Genomic DNA, 15,851 nt, shown 5'->3' with positions numbered 1-15,851 from the left:
GCCCTGACTCAGGCACTTTCTGCTTGAACTGGGAAATGAGGGGAGCAACAGCCACCGCCATTGAACCCAGTGGCCAGGAGGCTTGGGTCCCTTCCTAAAGGCTTCAGCTTCCCAGGATGGATGAAGGAGGAAGAGGGAGGGAGGGAGAGGGTGGAGGGCCCTAACTCCAGCCCCTGCAGGCGGAACCCCTGGTGGGATCCCCCGGGGAGGGGGGTCCCCCCGCTGGCGCTCCGAGGGAGGGTGTGGGAGAGAGGGGGTTGGGGGGCGGGGGGAGCGGAGAGGTTGAAGGGAGGAGGCGGGGAAGGAGAGGTGGGGAAGGGGCGGGCCTTGGAGCGGGAGGGGAGGGGCGCGCGGGGAGGGGCGCCGCGGAGGGCGCGGCGGGAGTGGGAGCCTCGCTGGGTGCGGGCGGCTCGGGCGGCTGGGGGACGCGATGCTGCCGCCGCCGCCTCCCCGGTCTCGCCGGCCCGGGCTCCGCCGCCGGGGCTGAGCCGCCGCCCCAGCCGAGCCGAGCGGCCGCGGGGAGCCCGCCGCGCGGGAGGATGGGCTGCGGCGGGAGCAGGGCCGATGCCATCGAGCCCCGCTACTACGAGAGCTGGACCCGGGAGACCGAGTCCACCTGGCTCACCTACACCGACTCGGACACGCCGCCCAGCGTCGCCGGCCCCGACAGCGGCCCCGAGGCGGGCGGCCTGCACGCGGGTGAGTGAGCGGGTCCCGCCGACCCCGGCGCAGGAGGCCGGCCCCGGGGGACGCGGGAGGACGGGGTGGCGGCGCCAGGGCAGCGCTGTCCCCCGGAGAACTCGGGGCTGGGGCGAGGGGAGGAGGGAGGGGGCAAGCCGGCAGGCAGTGAGAGCCCGCACAGGCTGCAGCCCTAGGCCCGGGAGCGGGTCCCAGGCGGACCCCGGTGCCTGGGAAGCCCAGCACTTCTTAGCCCCCGCCAGGGACGGGAGGGGCGGGGAGACCGGCTCAGCGCTCGCGTGGGGTGAGAGGACAGCCCCCCTGGCACGCACACCTGCCCCCCTGGCGCGCACACCTGCCCCTGGCGCGCACACCTGCCCCCTGGCGCGCACACCTGCCCCCCTGGCGCGCACACCTGCCCCCTGGCGCGCACACCTGCCCCTGGCGCGCACACTTGACCCCTGGCGCGCACACCTGCTCCCCTGGGGCGCACACCTGCCCCCTGGCGCGCACACCTGCCCCCCTGGCACATACACCTGCTCCCCTGGCACATACACCTGCCCCCCTGGCACATACACCTGCCCCCTGGGCGCACACCTGCCCAGCATTCCACCCAAGCTCCTGGCCCCGGGACTCGCCTCCGCCCCACTTTGGTCCATGTCCCCGGCTGCCCCTGTGTACTCAGCCCGGTCACTTCTCCAGACCTTGGCCCCCTCTCCTGGGACCTAGAGACGCAGCGCCTCACCCAGATGGCCTGGGTGGAGTGCTCCTTCGCGATTCCCCTTTCCTCCCCCCTGGAAGGTGGCCCCTAGAGAGCTTCCAACACCAGAATCCCAGCTCGGGGCAATGTAAGCGCACCTTCAGGCAGTTGTGAAGGACTTCCCCCCTCTCGCTGGGGCCTCAGTGCTTCAGTGGGGCAAGGCATGTAAGTGGAAACACTCCCACCCAGGTAATCCGCCCCCTCCCGCTAGCAGGATTGAGATGGAAAGGCATGCAATGAACTTTGTGGTCCAGTCACAGAATCAAGTTGTTTATTATTATTATTATTACTATTATTATTATTTTAGCAGACACTAGTAATTGTAGGGTAGAGAGAAAAATAGGCTAACTGTTGCCGCAGACTGAATTTTAATCATAAACCTGTTGGTGATGTGAAAAGGCAAAAATCTCACTACTTATTACATGGATGTTGTAAAAAACCAGATTGATATTTGGATTAACATGCTTTAATCATCTATTGACTCCTTGATGTTACTGGCATTTTTAAATAATGAAATCTAAAATAGAAAATGAGATTAATTCGAAGCAGAATGTATACTCTCCGGAGGAGGAAAGATATGTGAACTGCTCTTAAAAGATCGAGAATCCTAACCTTTGCCTCCTAAAGAAGAGCTGTCCCTTTCGTCTTGAGAATCAGTCTGTCCATCTTGTAGGACCAAAGCTGGCTCCCTTTCCATGTGGACTTTGTGATTCCCTTTTTTTAAAAAAAAGCGAGACCTGTCAGTTATTCAATAGGGCGGTTATTTTCTGTGGCTGACACTCTCAGCAGCTCTCCAGGCGACGTGCTGGCTGAATTCAGTGTCAGAAGGAGCAGGAGAGGTAGGGAGCCTTTAAAGTGGGCCTGGGAACTGTTATACGCAACAGCCTCTCCCAGGGAGGTATGGTACCGCTGAGCAGAGCCAAAGGCCAGAGCTGCACTCCAAGGAAGCGTAGTGGAAAAGACCTAGTCTGAAAAAGGACAAAGTGCAGCATCGGGAATGGTTGCCTTGGTGACTGGGAGTATATGGTATGAGTGTGTGTTCATATGTATGCGTATGAGAGAGTTATTGCGTGCTGACTAAATATGTACATAGCTATTCCTCTCCAAAGCTTATTCATTTATTGCCCTGCCATCCTGAGTCAGATCCCATCATGCATCATGAGATCTGGTCCCTGCAACAGGTGGGGCCTGGGACAAGCATGCTCACTGGTGGTACCCTGCCAAGCCTAGGGCAGCCCATGAACTCAGTCCCAGGCTTCCGGGGGGGTTTGGGTGGGGGGGTGGGCACCTGCTGGCCCACAGTGAATGTGTTGTATAGGAAGCTGGAATGGCATTTTTTCCTGTTTCCATCGATCTTTTTCTGATGGGGGACGAAAGGAAAGGCTGGATTCATCAGAGTCCAGACTGTAAAATCACAAAAATGGCTTGGTCACTCGAATTTTAAAGCTGGAGAGGGTCTCTGGAGGTCACCTAATTCAAGGCAGAACGGACTCAATTACATTGCTCTGGTCAAGACATTCTCTCAACTACTTCATAACTTACCCCCAGTTCCCCCTGTCTTCCAAGATCCTTTCTTTCTGAGCCCCTGGTCACTGTCCTTTAGTGTCAAAGCCACTTCCTGCTGGTCACCCCAACCTCAGGAGCTCTGAACACAGGAAGTGAACCCATCATCTCTGTGTCCTCTGTGCCAGCACCATGGGGAGCATGCCTCCCAATGGAGGGCCTCCCCCCCACCCCCCCACACACAGGTGTTCGGTAAATATTGATAGAACGGGGCATGGTTTCGTAGGTCCCACAAAGGAAAGAGCTCATGCCTCCCCCTTACTCAAAGAGTGATGGTGAGCCTCTGGTTCCCATTTCTGGAGATCACTTCCATAGCCAGCAGAATTCAATTGAGTTTTGAGACTTAGCTGTTATGTGGGCTGGAATTAAAGACTTAGCTGAAGCCACAGTATCGGATATCCATTGCTGCGCTGTGTCACCGAAGCGTGTCTCTGTCACAGGAGGAAATGAAATTGGTCTGGCATGAGTGACTCCTCATGAAAGCAGCTCGCTGGATTGATGTTTACTGCTGTTGTCTTGCGGGAGGTCTCCCGAGGAGAAGGGAGACGGAGGTTGCCTGGCTCAGCCGTTCTACAGGTTAATCGCTCCCTCGCTTCACGTTGATTTAATCACAAGTCCCTCTCGTTACATCCTTACCCATCCCCTTTAGTACTGTTGTTTTTTTTCTCTAATGTCTCTGGAGAATAAAACATTTCAAAGTTCTCTACCGTGCTTCCACTTTACAGGTTTAAATTGCTATAATAATTGATTTGGTAAATGCGACATGAAAGATTGCAGAGTTAGAGACTCGCAGCAAAATGATTTACCCGAGTAAACTGGAAAATCAAATAAAATGAACAGCACTTAATATCACCGTTAGCTAATAGGTCCTGAAGACTTACTAAGGGCCAGGCACTGTATCCGTGGCACTGGATGTAAATCACCTGGGCTCATCCTCAAGCCGAGAAGGTGGGAACTATTACTATCCCCTGTTTACACAGTTCGGACTTGCCCCAGTCCAGGACCAGAATCCCAAGCCCACGCTCCTGAATACTGCCTTCCCGATCAGTGGGGGGTGAACTATGAAATTCTTGATTTTACTGTTGATGGGACTCAGAGACTATTCTGATCTCTCTCTCTCTCTCTTAAATATATTTATTTAATTTAATTAATTTATTTATTTAGAGGAAGGGAGAGAGAGATAGAAACTTCGATGAGAGAGAAACATCATCGATCAGGGCTGCCTCCTGGACACCCCCCACTCAAGATTGAGCCTGCAACCTGGGCATATGCCCTGACCGGGAAGCAAACCGGTGGTTCCTGGGTTGGCACTCAACTGTGGAGTCACAGCCAGCTGAGCTGATGATCTCTTGATAGTCTAGTCTGGTCTCAGCATAGTTTTCTCCTGCAGCATCGCTAAGGATGGGATACCTCTCCGTAGGGAACAGGGCGGCCCCATACCTCCGTGGAGCTGTTACCTTTGTGAGAAACTATTCCTGCTGCCTTGGAATTTCTATCTGGCCCTTGAAATCAAGTCTGCACAGACAGCTCTCGCAACACTTGAGGACTGCTGTTGCATCTCCTCTCACCATTGGTCCTCCAGTCATGTCTCATTTCCCATTGGGCCTCTGTGGGCTTAACCATACTCCTCCAAACACTGTGTGGTTTGTCAAAGGCTCTCTCAATTCATGGGGACCTATGGCTAGCTCCAAGCTACATACGGATGCCTCACATGAACCCTGTGATTAGTTAAAACCCTTAGACCTTTCTTTCTAGATAAAGTTCTATGACATCAGGGACATGGTGTTTTCAGGGCTATGTAACCAGCACCTGAAACAGTGACTGGAATATAGGTGGCATTCCATAAATGAATCTTGTAGTTATACTATTGATTTCAATAACCCAAATTTGGGATTTTTGTATTTATTCTTGTTAAAATTAATTTTGTTGGCTTCAGATTAATGTTGAAACTTGCTGACCTTGATTCATTTTGATAGTGCCACGAAGACAATATTCTAGGTCAGTGGTCGGCAAACTTGCAGCTCGGCAAACCACAGCTTGCGAGCCACATGCGGCTCTTTGGCCCCTTGAGTGTGGCGGTATTTTGTGGAAGACCCACACTCAAGGGGCCAAAGAGCCGCATGTGGCTCGCGAGCTGTCGTTTGCCGACCACGGTTCTAGGTCTTTATCTCCCTCTGTTGACAGACCAAGGATAAAAGACATTTCTTTGCTCTTTTGTTCATCCTATACACATTTGGTACAAAGATGAGTAAGTCAATAATACAGGGGAGGCAGACATAAAGGAACAGCATGAGGGAGAGATGCGGGAGGAGTAGGGGACTGAGCAGTGTGTGTCTGAGGAGTGTGTGCACAGACCCCTGCAGGCCCTCGCAGCCTGAAGAAATGAAGGAAGACCATCTGGATTCCTCCCCTCAGGTGGGAGCACCTGTGGAGAGCCCACCTGGGCTTCCTGATGGCTCAGCCTCCTTCTCCCCAGCTCTCCCTTTACACCTGCTACACCTGTGGTTATATTTTCACCAACAGTGCTTAGGCCAGTGATGGCGAGCCTATGAGATGCGTGTCAGAGGTGACACGTGAACTCATTTTTTTGGTTGATTTTTCTTTGTTAAATGGCATTTAAATATATAAAATACATATCAAAAATATAAATCTTTGTTTTACTATGGTTGCAGATATCAAAAAATTTCTATATGTGACACGGCACCAGAGTTAAGTTAGGGTTTTTCAAAATGTTGACACGCCGAGCTCAAAAGGTTCGCCATCACTGGCTTAGGTGGTAGGTTGGTCATTCGGTCATGTGCCTTTTTTGTTGTTAATAGTCACCTGAGGATATTTTTTCCATTGATGTTTAAATTTTTTTTCAGAGAGAGAGGATTTCTGTTGTCATTACCTCACACTTGTTTCTGAGCTTGGATCTGTTTCCTTATCATTTAAATTCAAATAGCATTTACCGAGCATCTGCTATAGGTGGGAATTTTTATTTTGAATATTGGTTTATGTAACTCTCTAAAGACTTAAAAACCCATTATTATCACCATTTACTAAGTGAGGATACAGGCTTAGTGAGATTAAGAGATTGAGCAAGGCCACCCAGCTAAGAAGGGAAGAGAAGAGTTTGGATCAGAATTCGGGCCTCTTGTTTCTAAATCCAGGCCAGCGTCCATTTTACTGTCACTGCTAAGCACGAATTTACTTCCCTCCTCCACCCCATCTGCCTTTGGCTTTCTTGAAAATAGGAACCACGTGGAGTGGGGGCCTCCCGCCGGCGTTGACAAGGCTGAGGACTCGAGTCCCGAGGGACCACCTGCAGCCCCCTCCCTGTGCTGAAGCCTGAGCAGGGCTGGAGGGGATGCTCAGAACATCACCTGCATCCCAGTCACCTGCTGGGCTTTTTACAGGTGAACCGTCTTTGCGCAAAGTAACACTTTTTCTGGTTTCAAATGCAATGCATGTTCCTTATAGAAAACGTAGAAAGTGTGGAGAAGCCCACAGGAGGAAACCGCGCTTCTGTCAGCATTCAGAAGCCAAGGGTCCGTTGTCCTGAATGATCTGGTGCTGAAACCCCTTAAATCTCACCTTGAGCCCTGGATGGGGAGCAGATTTGAGCCTTGACTCCTGTCTGCTTGCTGGTTGAACTCGCAGTAAAAGCCCCCCTCCACTCCCCACCCCCACCCCCCAAGTCGGTGCCATAGTATTGGCCTCTGTGTGTGTCGTCGGGGCAGAGAGACCTTCCTTAATAACAGGTTCTCACACGCATCATGACCCCCAGTCCCTGGACCTTTTCCGCTCTTTTCGTCACCATCTTCCTTGTATTTTGCTTGGAGACAGTATGTTCAGTGGTGAAGGAATTAGACGTTAACGACAGACATTCACCAGCCGTTTCTCCGCTTTTCTGGGTTTCCATTCCTACAAGGTGGGATGGGAGTCACTGGAGAACAAATGTATTCCCGTGTAGGAGGGGGCCGTGTTTCAGTGCTGCCCACCCAGGCACGGAGGACCCCCTCCCCCCCTCAGTCTGGCACTGGGCTGGCCTTTCCAGGCACACACCTGGGCCACCCCTCCCTCCGCGCCTTCCATCCCTGTTCCTCAGCTGCCTGCATTGCTGGAGAGAGCCAGGGCCGTGGGCATCTAGGACCTCAGAGTTCTGACCACCTCTTGGAAATCGTTAATTCCTTGTTCATATGCTGTGACAGTCCTCGTGTATCAGCTCCGACACGATCCGATTCTTCCCCTCTGAATACTGAAAAATCAAAACTTTTGCTGTGAATTTGCCCATCTTTTCCTCCAGTTACCTTATAATTGTATTTCCTTCTGTCGCCTCGGTATTTTAAAAATATCTTCCTCCATCGCCTCTTCAAACCTGCCTGTTTGGATTCTAAGTGCGCTGGCCAGGTGGGTCCTTGTAACCACAGGTGAGGGTATCATGGGCAGTTCCTTCGGGGTGACAGCTACTCTGCATCTCCACCGGCCCTGCCTCAGCCCAACCACGTTTTCTTGTACTGGGACCCCTGTGATGGCTGGCTTCTCTTGCCCTTGACAAGTCATTCATCACGTCATAGGGAGAACAATCTTTTAAAAACATATATGGGGTCTTGTCATTCTCTTGTTTAATTCCCCTGGTAGCTTTCCATTCTGTTATACATAGAATAAAATTCCAACCCTCGGCCTGCATGACCCAGTCTCTCTCTCTCTCCCTCCCTCCCTCCCGCCCTCTCTTCCTCTCCCCCCTTCCCCACTCTCTTCCTTCCTCTCTGTGTTCCAGCCACACTGGCTTCCTCTCTGTTCTTTGAACCTCCCACTCAGCCCCACCGCATTCCTGTCACCAGGATTTTGCATTTGCCTGAATGTGCTCTCCCTCCCCCGACTCATTACATGGGTGCGTCCACCTCACCCTTCAGCTCTCAGTTCAGATGTCACCTCCTGAGAGAGACCCGCCTTCCCCAGTCGCTGTCTGGTTATTTCTTTCCTAATACCACAGCCTGCCATTGTCTTGTTCACTTATTGTTCATCTCTTTACTCGGCACAGAGTCCGCACTCAGCGAGTATTTGTTGGGTGAGGGAACCCTCCTCACCGTTTGCATCGGGTAGAAATAGTGTTTGGTGGCACGAGCAGAAACCAGGCCAGTGTGGCTTAGCAAGTAGAGGGTTTATTTGCGCTTAACAGAGAGTCCGGAGGTGGCAGCTGCACTGCTCAGGGAGGCTGCAAGGAGCTGGCTCTCAGCGTTTATTGCTTTCCATCCTTGGAGTGTGGATTTCATCCTCTAGCTGTAAGATGCTGCAGCATCTTATCTTAGATCGGAAGAGGAGATGCAGAGAAGAGCAATTTTAAAAAAATCTGTAAAGCAATAGCTTTCCCAAAACCCAGTCAGCTTGCTTGAGTCACCTTGGCCAGGACCATGTTATGTGGCTAGCTGGCTGCAAGAGTGAAGGAAATCATGACAATAGCTAGGCCCATACCGCCCTTAACGTATTGGGTCCTTTTGGCCAGGAAAAAAAAAGAGGAGAAGAGATTTCGGGTAGACTGTGAGCAGGATATGTCAGAGAGGAGAGAAGATTAGTGGGAGCAAGGGAGAAGGAGGAACGGAAGTAGGTTAGTGAGGAGGGGAGATGTTCTGCCGAAAACCATAGGAATGTAATTACTGGTATTAAGATTTTGCAATAATAAACCTATATAATAAAAGGCTAATATGCAAATTGTCCCCTCAACCAGGAGTTTGACCTGGGGGCAGGGCTGGCCAGCCAACCTCCCGCAGCCCCTCCCCCGGGCCCTCCCCCCAGCCGGCCCAGCCTGATCAGCCTCGATTGGGGCAGGCTGGCTGGACCCCCACCACGCACGAATTTGTGCACTGGGCCTCTAGTAATAATAGTGACTGTCTTTGTAACATTCCCATGTGTCAAGTGAGTTCATAAAGGTGGCTATTTGCTGAAAGAAACATGTGTGAATGTTGAACTAGTTTTAGAAATAATGCAACAATACCCTAAACTTCAATCTTTTACTAGAATGATCTGTTGACATCCGACTGATGGGTACAAGAGATACGTGGTGGACGTTCCTCTGCTTTCTGCTTCATTCTCCTGCAGAGCTAATGCCGCAGGGAACTGATGTGCCAGCTGATATTCCTTGGCACCAATTTCCAATGAGTAGGCACATTTTTGGAGGGCCACCGTGCAGGGCCGCGCTGGCGCTCCGGCCCGGGCTTCTGTCGGAGAAGCAGCAGACGGCCAATTGGCTAATTTAAGGAGTCGACACTATTTTCCTGTGGACGCTCAGAGCTATCGCCCTGCTCTTGTCTCTAGGGCTTATGGACTTTCAGGCATGAGAAAGCCGACAGGATCTGTAGAAGGTAACGGGGCGTTTGGGAAACCCGTCGTCATAACAACAGGGCAGGCAGCGGCCACAATGGAAGCGGGATCGCCTGTGCCCTGTAAGAGGGACGATTCCGGATTAAGCGCCTCCATACACGATGAAATTGAGGCCTCATTAAATTATTACGTCCAATAATCACCACTTTACAAGGCCGGCCTTCCTAGCACACGCTCCTGTTTGCTTGCCGGGGTGACAAGCGATGTGCGTGCAAACACAGATGAACACAGCCAGGCCTCGTGAGCCTGGTTCCGTTCATTGCATGCCCAGCATGTGCCAGGCACTCCACCGTCCGTACCTGATTCTGTTATCCCCATTTTACAGACGGGGGCGTCAGAAAGGCGAGGTGCTTGCCCAAGTGCCTGTAGGTAGTGAGTGAGTGAGGGGGTTGGGAAGGCAGGTCTAGATTATTCTGAGCCCCGTGGCCTTTCCTCTGCCAGCCCCTTAGCTGATCACTAGCTCGTGACCTCTTTGCCTTTCACCGGGTCTTGTGCAATGGCTTTCTGACCAGCCCCCCAGCTCCAGAAGCAGAGCTGGGATCGCTATTGTGTGCTTCTCCTGCTCAGAGCCTTCCATGATGATTTCCCTTTGCCCACTGAATGCAATTGTCCTAGCCCGGCATTTAAGGCTTTCTCTCCAGCCTCCTCTTCCACTAGCTGCCTGCAGTCCACTCCCCTCAGCCGGACTCAGGGGCTGCCTTGTCCCACCGCCCCCACACCTCTGTGAGCCCTTCAGCTCCTGCACACCCACCTCAGTCACCTGTTCCCTTCTAGCACTCACCTCCCAGGACTCTCATTCTGTTTTCAATGTTCTTGTTTATGGCCATGTCTTCTCTCTCCTCTCACACTGTGTCCACTCTCAAAGACGGTGTCAGGAAAGGCCTGAGAAGGACTTTTACTGGGGAGAGTTCTCGGGAACACCGGGGAGAGTTCTCAGGAACACTGTGAGGGAGGTGGGACAGGGCAGGGAGAGTTGAACTGCTGTTGGCAGAGGCGTCTCAGCTGATCCCCTGGGGAGCTCTGGCGCTGGGCTGGCGCTTCAGCTGTGGTAGTGAGAGGTGTTTCCCACTAGGGGTGAGATTCAGGCTGCCTCTAGCTGGAGGAAGTGACTTTGGGTGGGGCCACTTCTCCCACAGAGGGCAGTTCCCAGAGAGGCGTTCACTCCCTCACGCATGAGCCTTCAGTGCTCACCTCCCCTGGCAGCTGGAGGATCTGGTGTCAGGCCTGCAGGGAGGTCACCCCAGGGCCGTCGGCACCTTATCCATCTGTCAGAGGCACTTGGGGAACATACAGTAAAGGCCCCACCCTGGCGGCTTCTGATGGTAGCGTGGGGTGGGGCCAGAAGACCTGCATGTGGGTGCAGATTGGAATTCCATCGGTCCAGGAGGCCACCCAAGACCCTGCTTTTCTAACAGCTCCTAAGTGGTGCTGCTGCTGCTGTTGGCCCCTGGACCCCTCCCAGGTCAGTAGCTGGCAAACCTGTTCTGTAAAAGGCCAGATGGTTTGAGGCTCTGCAGGCCACATGCTCAAGGGTGCTACGACTCAACTTTGCTGTTTTTAGCACCAAAGCAGCCACAGACCATGTATCAGCGAATGAGCATGGCTGTGTGCCAGTGCTTGCTCCTGTCCCAGGTGCTCCTGAGGGACGGCCAGGTTTAGGAGCCGCTGTCTTTAACCGGGAAGGAAGTGTGGGAGAGAGGAGAGAAGGGGACGTGCAGGGATTAGTCCCAGCCCTCAAACACACCTGTAAGTAGCTCAGCTCATAGAGCCCTCAAACAGTGTTTGTGGAATGAACAAATAAATGGGATTAAGTACATTTCTCATTTTGAAGGCAGTTTTTAAGGGTATTCAAGTCTCACTGGTAACATTGGGTTATGAAGGCATTCGATATTTTATTATGCAAATCATGCTCTTGGCTGGAGTAGGATTTGGGAAGAAGACAGTATCCTGGCATCCCCAGGAGCTCTCCCGGCCTCGGCCTCGGCCTCGGCTCCCAGGAATGTTGGGATCCTCCTGTCCCTCATCACAGGTCCCTGTTGATTCAGAGGTTCCAGGGCAGCTGCTGTGGCCTGGGGTGCTTTCCCTGCTGGCCCTCCACACTTGCAAGGATGGGGAGCTGCTGCCAGGAGGCGTGAGGGGTCATCAGTCTCCCTGTACCTCGCTGAGCTCCGCTCACCTTTCCTTAACCCTCGCTCACCACCAGGGGCTGTAAGGCCCAAGCTGGAGTCCTCAAAAGTCACCACCTTTGGTTGGTGTGGGTCTGGCAGCTGATGAATAGGTTGCTGTTACGATGTTTACTCTTCTGAATCAGGTATTCCTTTGTAGAGACAGAGCCTTCTAGTCATTGCGCAGGCTTCAGAAAACATCCAGGGAACTGAGAGAAAAGGCATGATTTAAAGAGCGCTGCCAAAATGTTAACAAAGGGACCCAGGGAGAGTGCCATGCCCGTAAGCCTTGTTTTTTTCTTCTTTGTGCACATGAATTCAAAGTGCAAACACTGACTGCAGCATTCTTAGAATCCCCAAATCCCATGGCCATAAGCAAAAAATCAGTGGGGAATAGAACAAAAACTTCTAGGAGAAGCTGATTTAACACCCGCCACCACCACCACACCCACCCACACCCCTGCACCCTCACACATATGGACATACACCAGAAACTATATCTTCACAAGGATTGTCTCTTCCCAGCAGACACCATGGAGTTGCAGTTGCTCAGAACAATTCTGGAACCCCTTAATTGTCGCCGTAGATATGTTTTAAACATAACATTTCAAACATCTATATATTTAAAAGTTTTAAAACTACACAGACACATTTTCAAACACACACACACACACACACACACACACATACACACATACACACACACATATAAATTGGGAGACTAGTATAATGAACCATCATCCAGCACCAACAATTATTAGCACATGCAAATCTTGTTTCATCTCTATCTCCATTCCCCTTCACCAATTGGATTATTTTGAAACAAATTCCAAAAGTCCTGTACCTTCATCTCTAAATACTTTAGTATGGATCTAAAAGATAAGGACTCTTAAAAAACATGTAAGATTGAACCATATGAAATTGTCATTTGGTTGTCATCAGTAACCATTATCTACATGAATTATTTCATTAGGAAGTGCAAATGGCGATGTTCTAACATTTCTTTAACTTTTATTAGCTGGAATTCTTTTATAGCTTCTCCTTATGCTCACTTGGTTTCCCTGAAAAGGTGGTGTAAATGCCTACTTTCCCCTTTCACGATCAGTTCTCGGTTTGCTCATCTGATTGTACAAGTTCAACTCCTTTCAGAGTTCCCAGGTCTTACTGTCATCCACCCATTACCGCTCTCTTCTCAATGATGAATATTAAGCTTCTGCCTTCTTTTCGTCTGGCTCCCATCCATGTTGTCCCGCTCTCTGCAAGAAAAACAATGGAAGGGTAGCCCTGCCGCATTTCAGGAGCAGAGACGGCCAGAAACAAGTGTTGCTGTGGTTACAGAAATAAGTGACGTCTTAGAATCAAGCGCGACATGGAGTGGTCAGAGTTTAAGTCCTGGGCCCCTAAAGGACCTTGTGCTGAGATGACAAAGTTGAATTTGAATCTAAGTACCAGTAACAGTGGTGGCAGAAGTGAGTCAAGGGGGCTGCAGGATGCAAAACTAGTTATGGTCCCAGCCCCACAGTCCCACAGCTTCTCTAGGAACCAAAGGCCCTTGAGAAATTACTGTAACAAACCTATCCCATGCCCTAGCCAGTTTCGCTCAGTGGATGGAGCGTTGGTCTGAGGACTGAAGGGTTCCCGGTTTGATTCCAGTCAAGGGCACGTACCTTGGTTGCAGGTTGGATCCCCAGCCCTGGTCGGGGTGCCACCAGTCGATGTGTCTCTCTCACATCAATGTTTCTCTCATTGTATCTCTACCCCTCCCTTCTACTCTCTCTAAAAACCAATGGGAAAATATCTTTGGGTGAGGATTAACAACAGCAGAAACACAACAAAAACTAGAAAGGAAGGAAGGAAGGGAGGGAGGGAGGGAGGGAGGGAGGGAGGGAGGGAGGGAGGGAGGGAAGGAGGGAGGGAGGGGGGAGGGAGGGAGGGAGGGAGATCCCATTCTCACAGTGGGCAAGGGCTGTCCTCGCAGAGAACACTGGTGCCTTGAGCCACAAACAATCCCGAAAAGGAAAGTTACACAACCAGGACCCAGCACCACTTTTGGAGGATTCAAGCCCCCAAACCGATGACTCATCAGACACTGAAAGGGGACTGGGTCTTGCATCCTCTCCTCCAACCTCCTCCATCAGATGGACTTCTCGCAGGAAAGGACAAATACACAAATTCCAATTTGGTTGCCAGGGAAACCCCTACAGCATATCAAAAAAAAGAAAAAGTGCCAGTGTGTTCTGGGAATAAAGGAGAAAGTCGTTTGTGTGTGTGCTGAGAACCAACTGCGTCAGGGCTGCAGCTTCCCATGGCAGGCTTTGCCCGGGGCCTGACAGCAAAGCAGACTCCGTGCCAAGACCTGGGAAGGGCTTCCTCCCGACCCTCACAGCACAGGTGCTGCTCTTCCATGACCTTGGGCCTCTGCTACAGGGATGCCAACCCCCAGGAACTGCAGAGATGCCAAAGAGGGCCAGGGGACACCCTGGATGAGTTGTTTGGAAATATACAATGTGACGATTCAGAGAGGTTCCGGCCTGGAAAGGACCCGCGATAAAGCAGAAAACACTTCTTCCCGCCAGGAAGGCACTGGTAAGTAGCTCAGCACCTGTGGTTAGATAAGCTCGGGCAATGCTTCATGCTGTGAGCTCCTCTTAGAGAGTCACGATGTGCTTTAGCGTATTCAAGGCTAAACCTCGAGGTTTACCTGAACAGTAGCACCAAAGCCGGTCAACAGTCCTAATCCCCAGAACGGGTGAATATGGAAAAAGGGTGACTACTATTTCATGTGACAAAAGACGTGATGAAAGTTAAGGATCCTGAGAGCAGTAGTTTATCTTGGATTATCAGGATCGACTGCAAACACAATCACACATAACCTTAAAAGAGAGGCAGAGTGAGTTCCAACACTTCCTCGCTCACAGAGGAAGGCCGGCCGTGTGAAGAAGAGGTGGAGAAGGAGGGATGTGGCCACAAGCCAAGGAATGCAGAGAAATGCCGGCTGCCAGCAGGTGCCAGGTGAGGCCAGGAATACCAGAGGGAGGCGGCCCTGCCAACACCTTGAATTTGTGTTTCTGGCTTCCAGAACTGTGAGAGAATAGAGTGCTGCAGTTTTAAGCCACCAAGGTTGTGGTCATTTGTTACAGTAGCCTCAGGAAATGAATATCCCTTAACACAGAATTGCCCAAACTTACACATTTACCATAACTTTTTTTTTCAAAGGACATCAGTTATCATTCTGTAAACTTCAGGTTCTGAGGAATCCACTCTAGGAGACAGACATTGAGATGATTTTATGAATGACTGATCCACAATGGCACCACTGAGGACACAAGTCTGGGTCCAACCCTAGGCCACCGGAGTCCACAGAATGGCCATGCCACGTGCCTTCCTTTGGTCCTCCCATCAGAAAGGGCATCCCGACATTTCCAGCTGCCTCTTACCCATTATGTATTTGAACTATTTTATATCTACTAGAGGCCCGGTGCACAAAATTCGTGCACAGGTGGGGTGGGGTGGGGTGGGGTTCCCTCAGCCCAGCCTGCACCCTCTCTAATCCGGGATCCCTCAGGGGATGTCCAACTTCCGGTTCAGTCATTTGGTCGTCCCTCACTAACCCTCCTGCCGGCCTGGTTGTAGGCAGCCATCTTGTGAGGGTGTGAGGGTTAATTTGCATATTACCTCTTTATTATATAGGATGAGATGTAATAGTCAAAGCTTGCTGACATTTCCATCTACCACACAAGCTGCACATGTTTTCACAGAGGTGCCTTCTTAGCGTCTTAGGTGCTCTTGTGATCTCTCCCAGGGTCCCTTTGCAGGGGGAATCCTCTTGCTAATGCTGGTCTGCACCAAGAATGTCAGGAGGCGTAGCAACAGAACTAGCCAGAAGGTCTATCTGGTCTCCGAGTCCCTAGTAGATTCAGTGCTCACACTGTTCTCATTACCTGCATTGCTTCCAACTCTGCCTGGAGGTGGCCACTTCAAGGGACTGTGTGGTCCTACGCGCCAACGTGGTGCTGCTTTCTCGGGGGAGGAGGATCGACACCCACAGTTGGACCTTTGCAGAGGATCTGGGTCGCCTGCTCAGCAACTCATTCCTTTAAATACTAGTCTGTGGGCATCAAGGGCAGGGGGTTTCAACTGTTTAGCCTTCCCTCAAATCCATTCTAACCTCCATGGATCTCACCAAAGACAATGTCCCGGGGAAATCCTTTAGGGACAGAGCACTCTAAATAGGCTAGAAAGCATGCCTTCAGCAGGGAAGAACTGTCAGGGTCTCTAAGCCAAGAATTTTAAAGTACGACATGTCCCCCTTCTATCTTCAT

The 15,851-nt window shown here is 51.5% G+C and overlaps 1 protein-coding gene across 2 annotated transcripts in view; it reads left to right on the top strand.

Moving 5' to 3' along the window:
• Positions 1-353: 353 nt before the first annotated feature.
• Positions 354-15,851, top strand: part of BAALC (BAALC binder of MAP3K1 and KLF4) — a 50,775-nt gene continuing 35,277 nt past the window's right edge. For both annotated transcript variants that reach the window (XM_059672001.1, XM_059672002.1), the window contains exon 1: positions 354-699. In XM_059672001.1, coding sequence (XP_059527984.1) covers positions 540-699 — 160 coding nt within the window. In that variant the 5' untranslated portion in view covers positions 354-539. The remainder of the gene's footprint in view (positions 700-15,851) is intronic.

The sequence above is a fragment of the Myotis daubentonii genome, chromosome 17 (genome assembly GCF_963259705.1).
Source record: "Myotis daubentonii chromosome 17, mMyoDau2.1, whole genome shotgun sequence".
In the NCBI taxonomy this organism is placed as follows: Eukaryota; Metazoa; Chordata; class Mammalia; order Chiroptera; family Vespertilionidae; genus Myotis; species Myotis daubentonii.
This window is presented reverse-complemented; position numbering and strand designations above follow the sequence as displayed.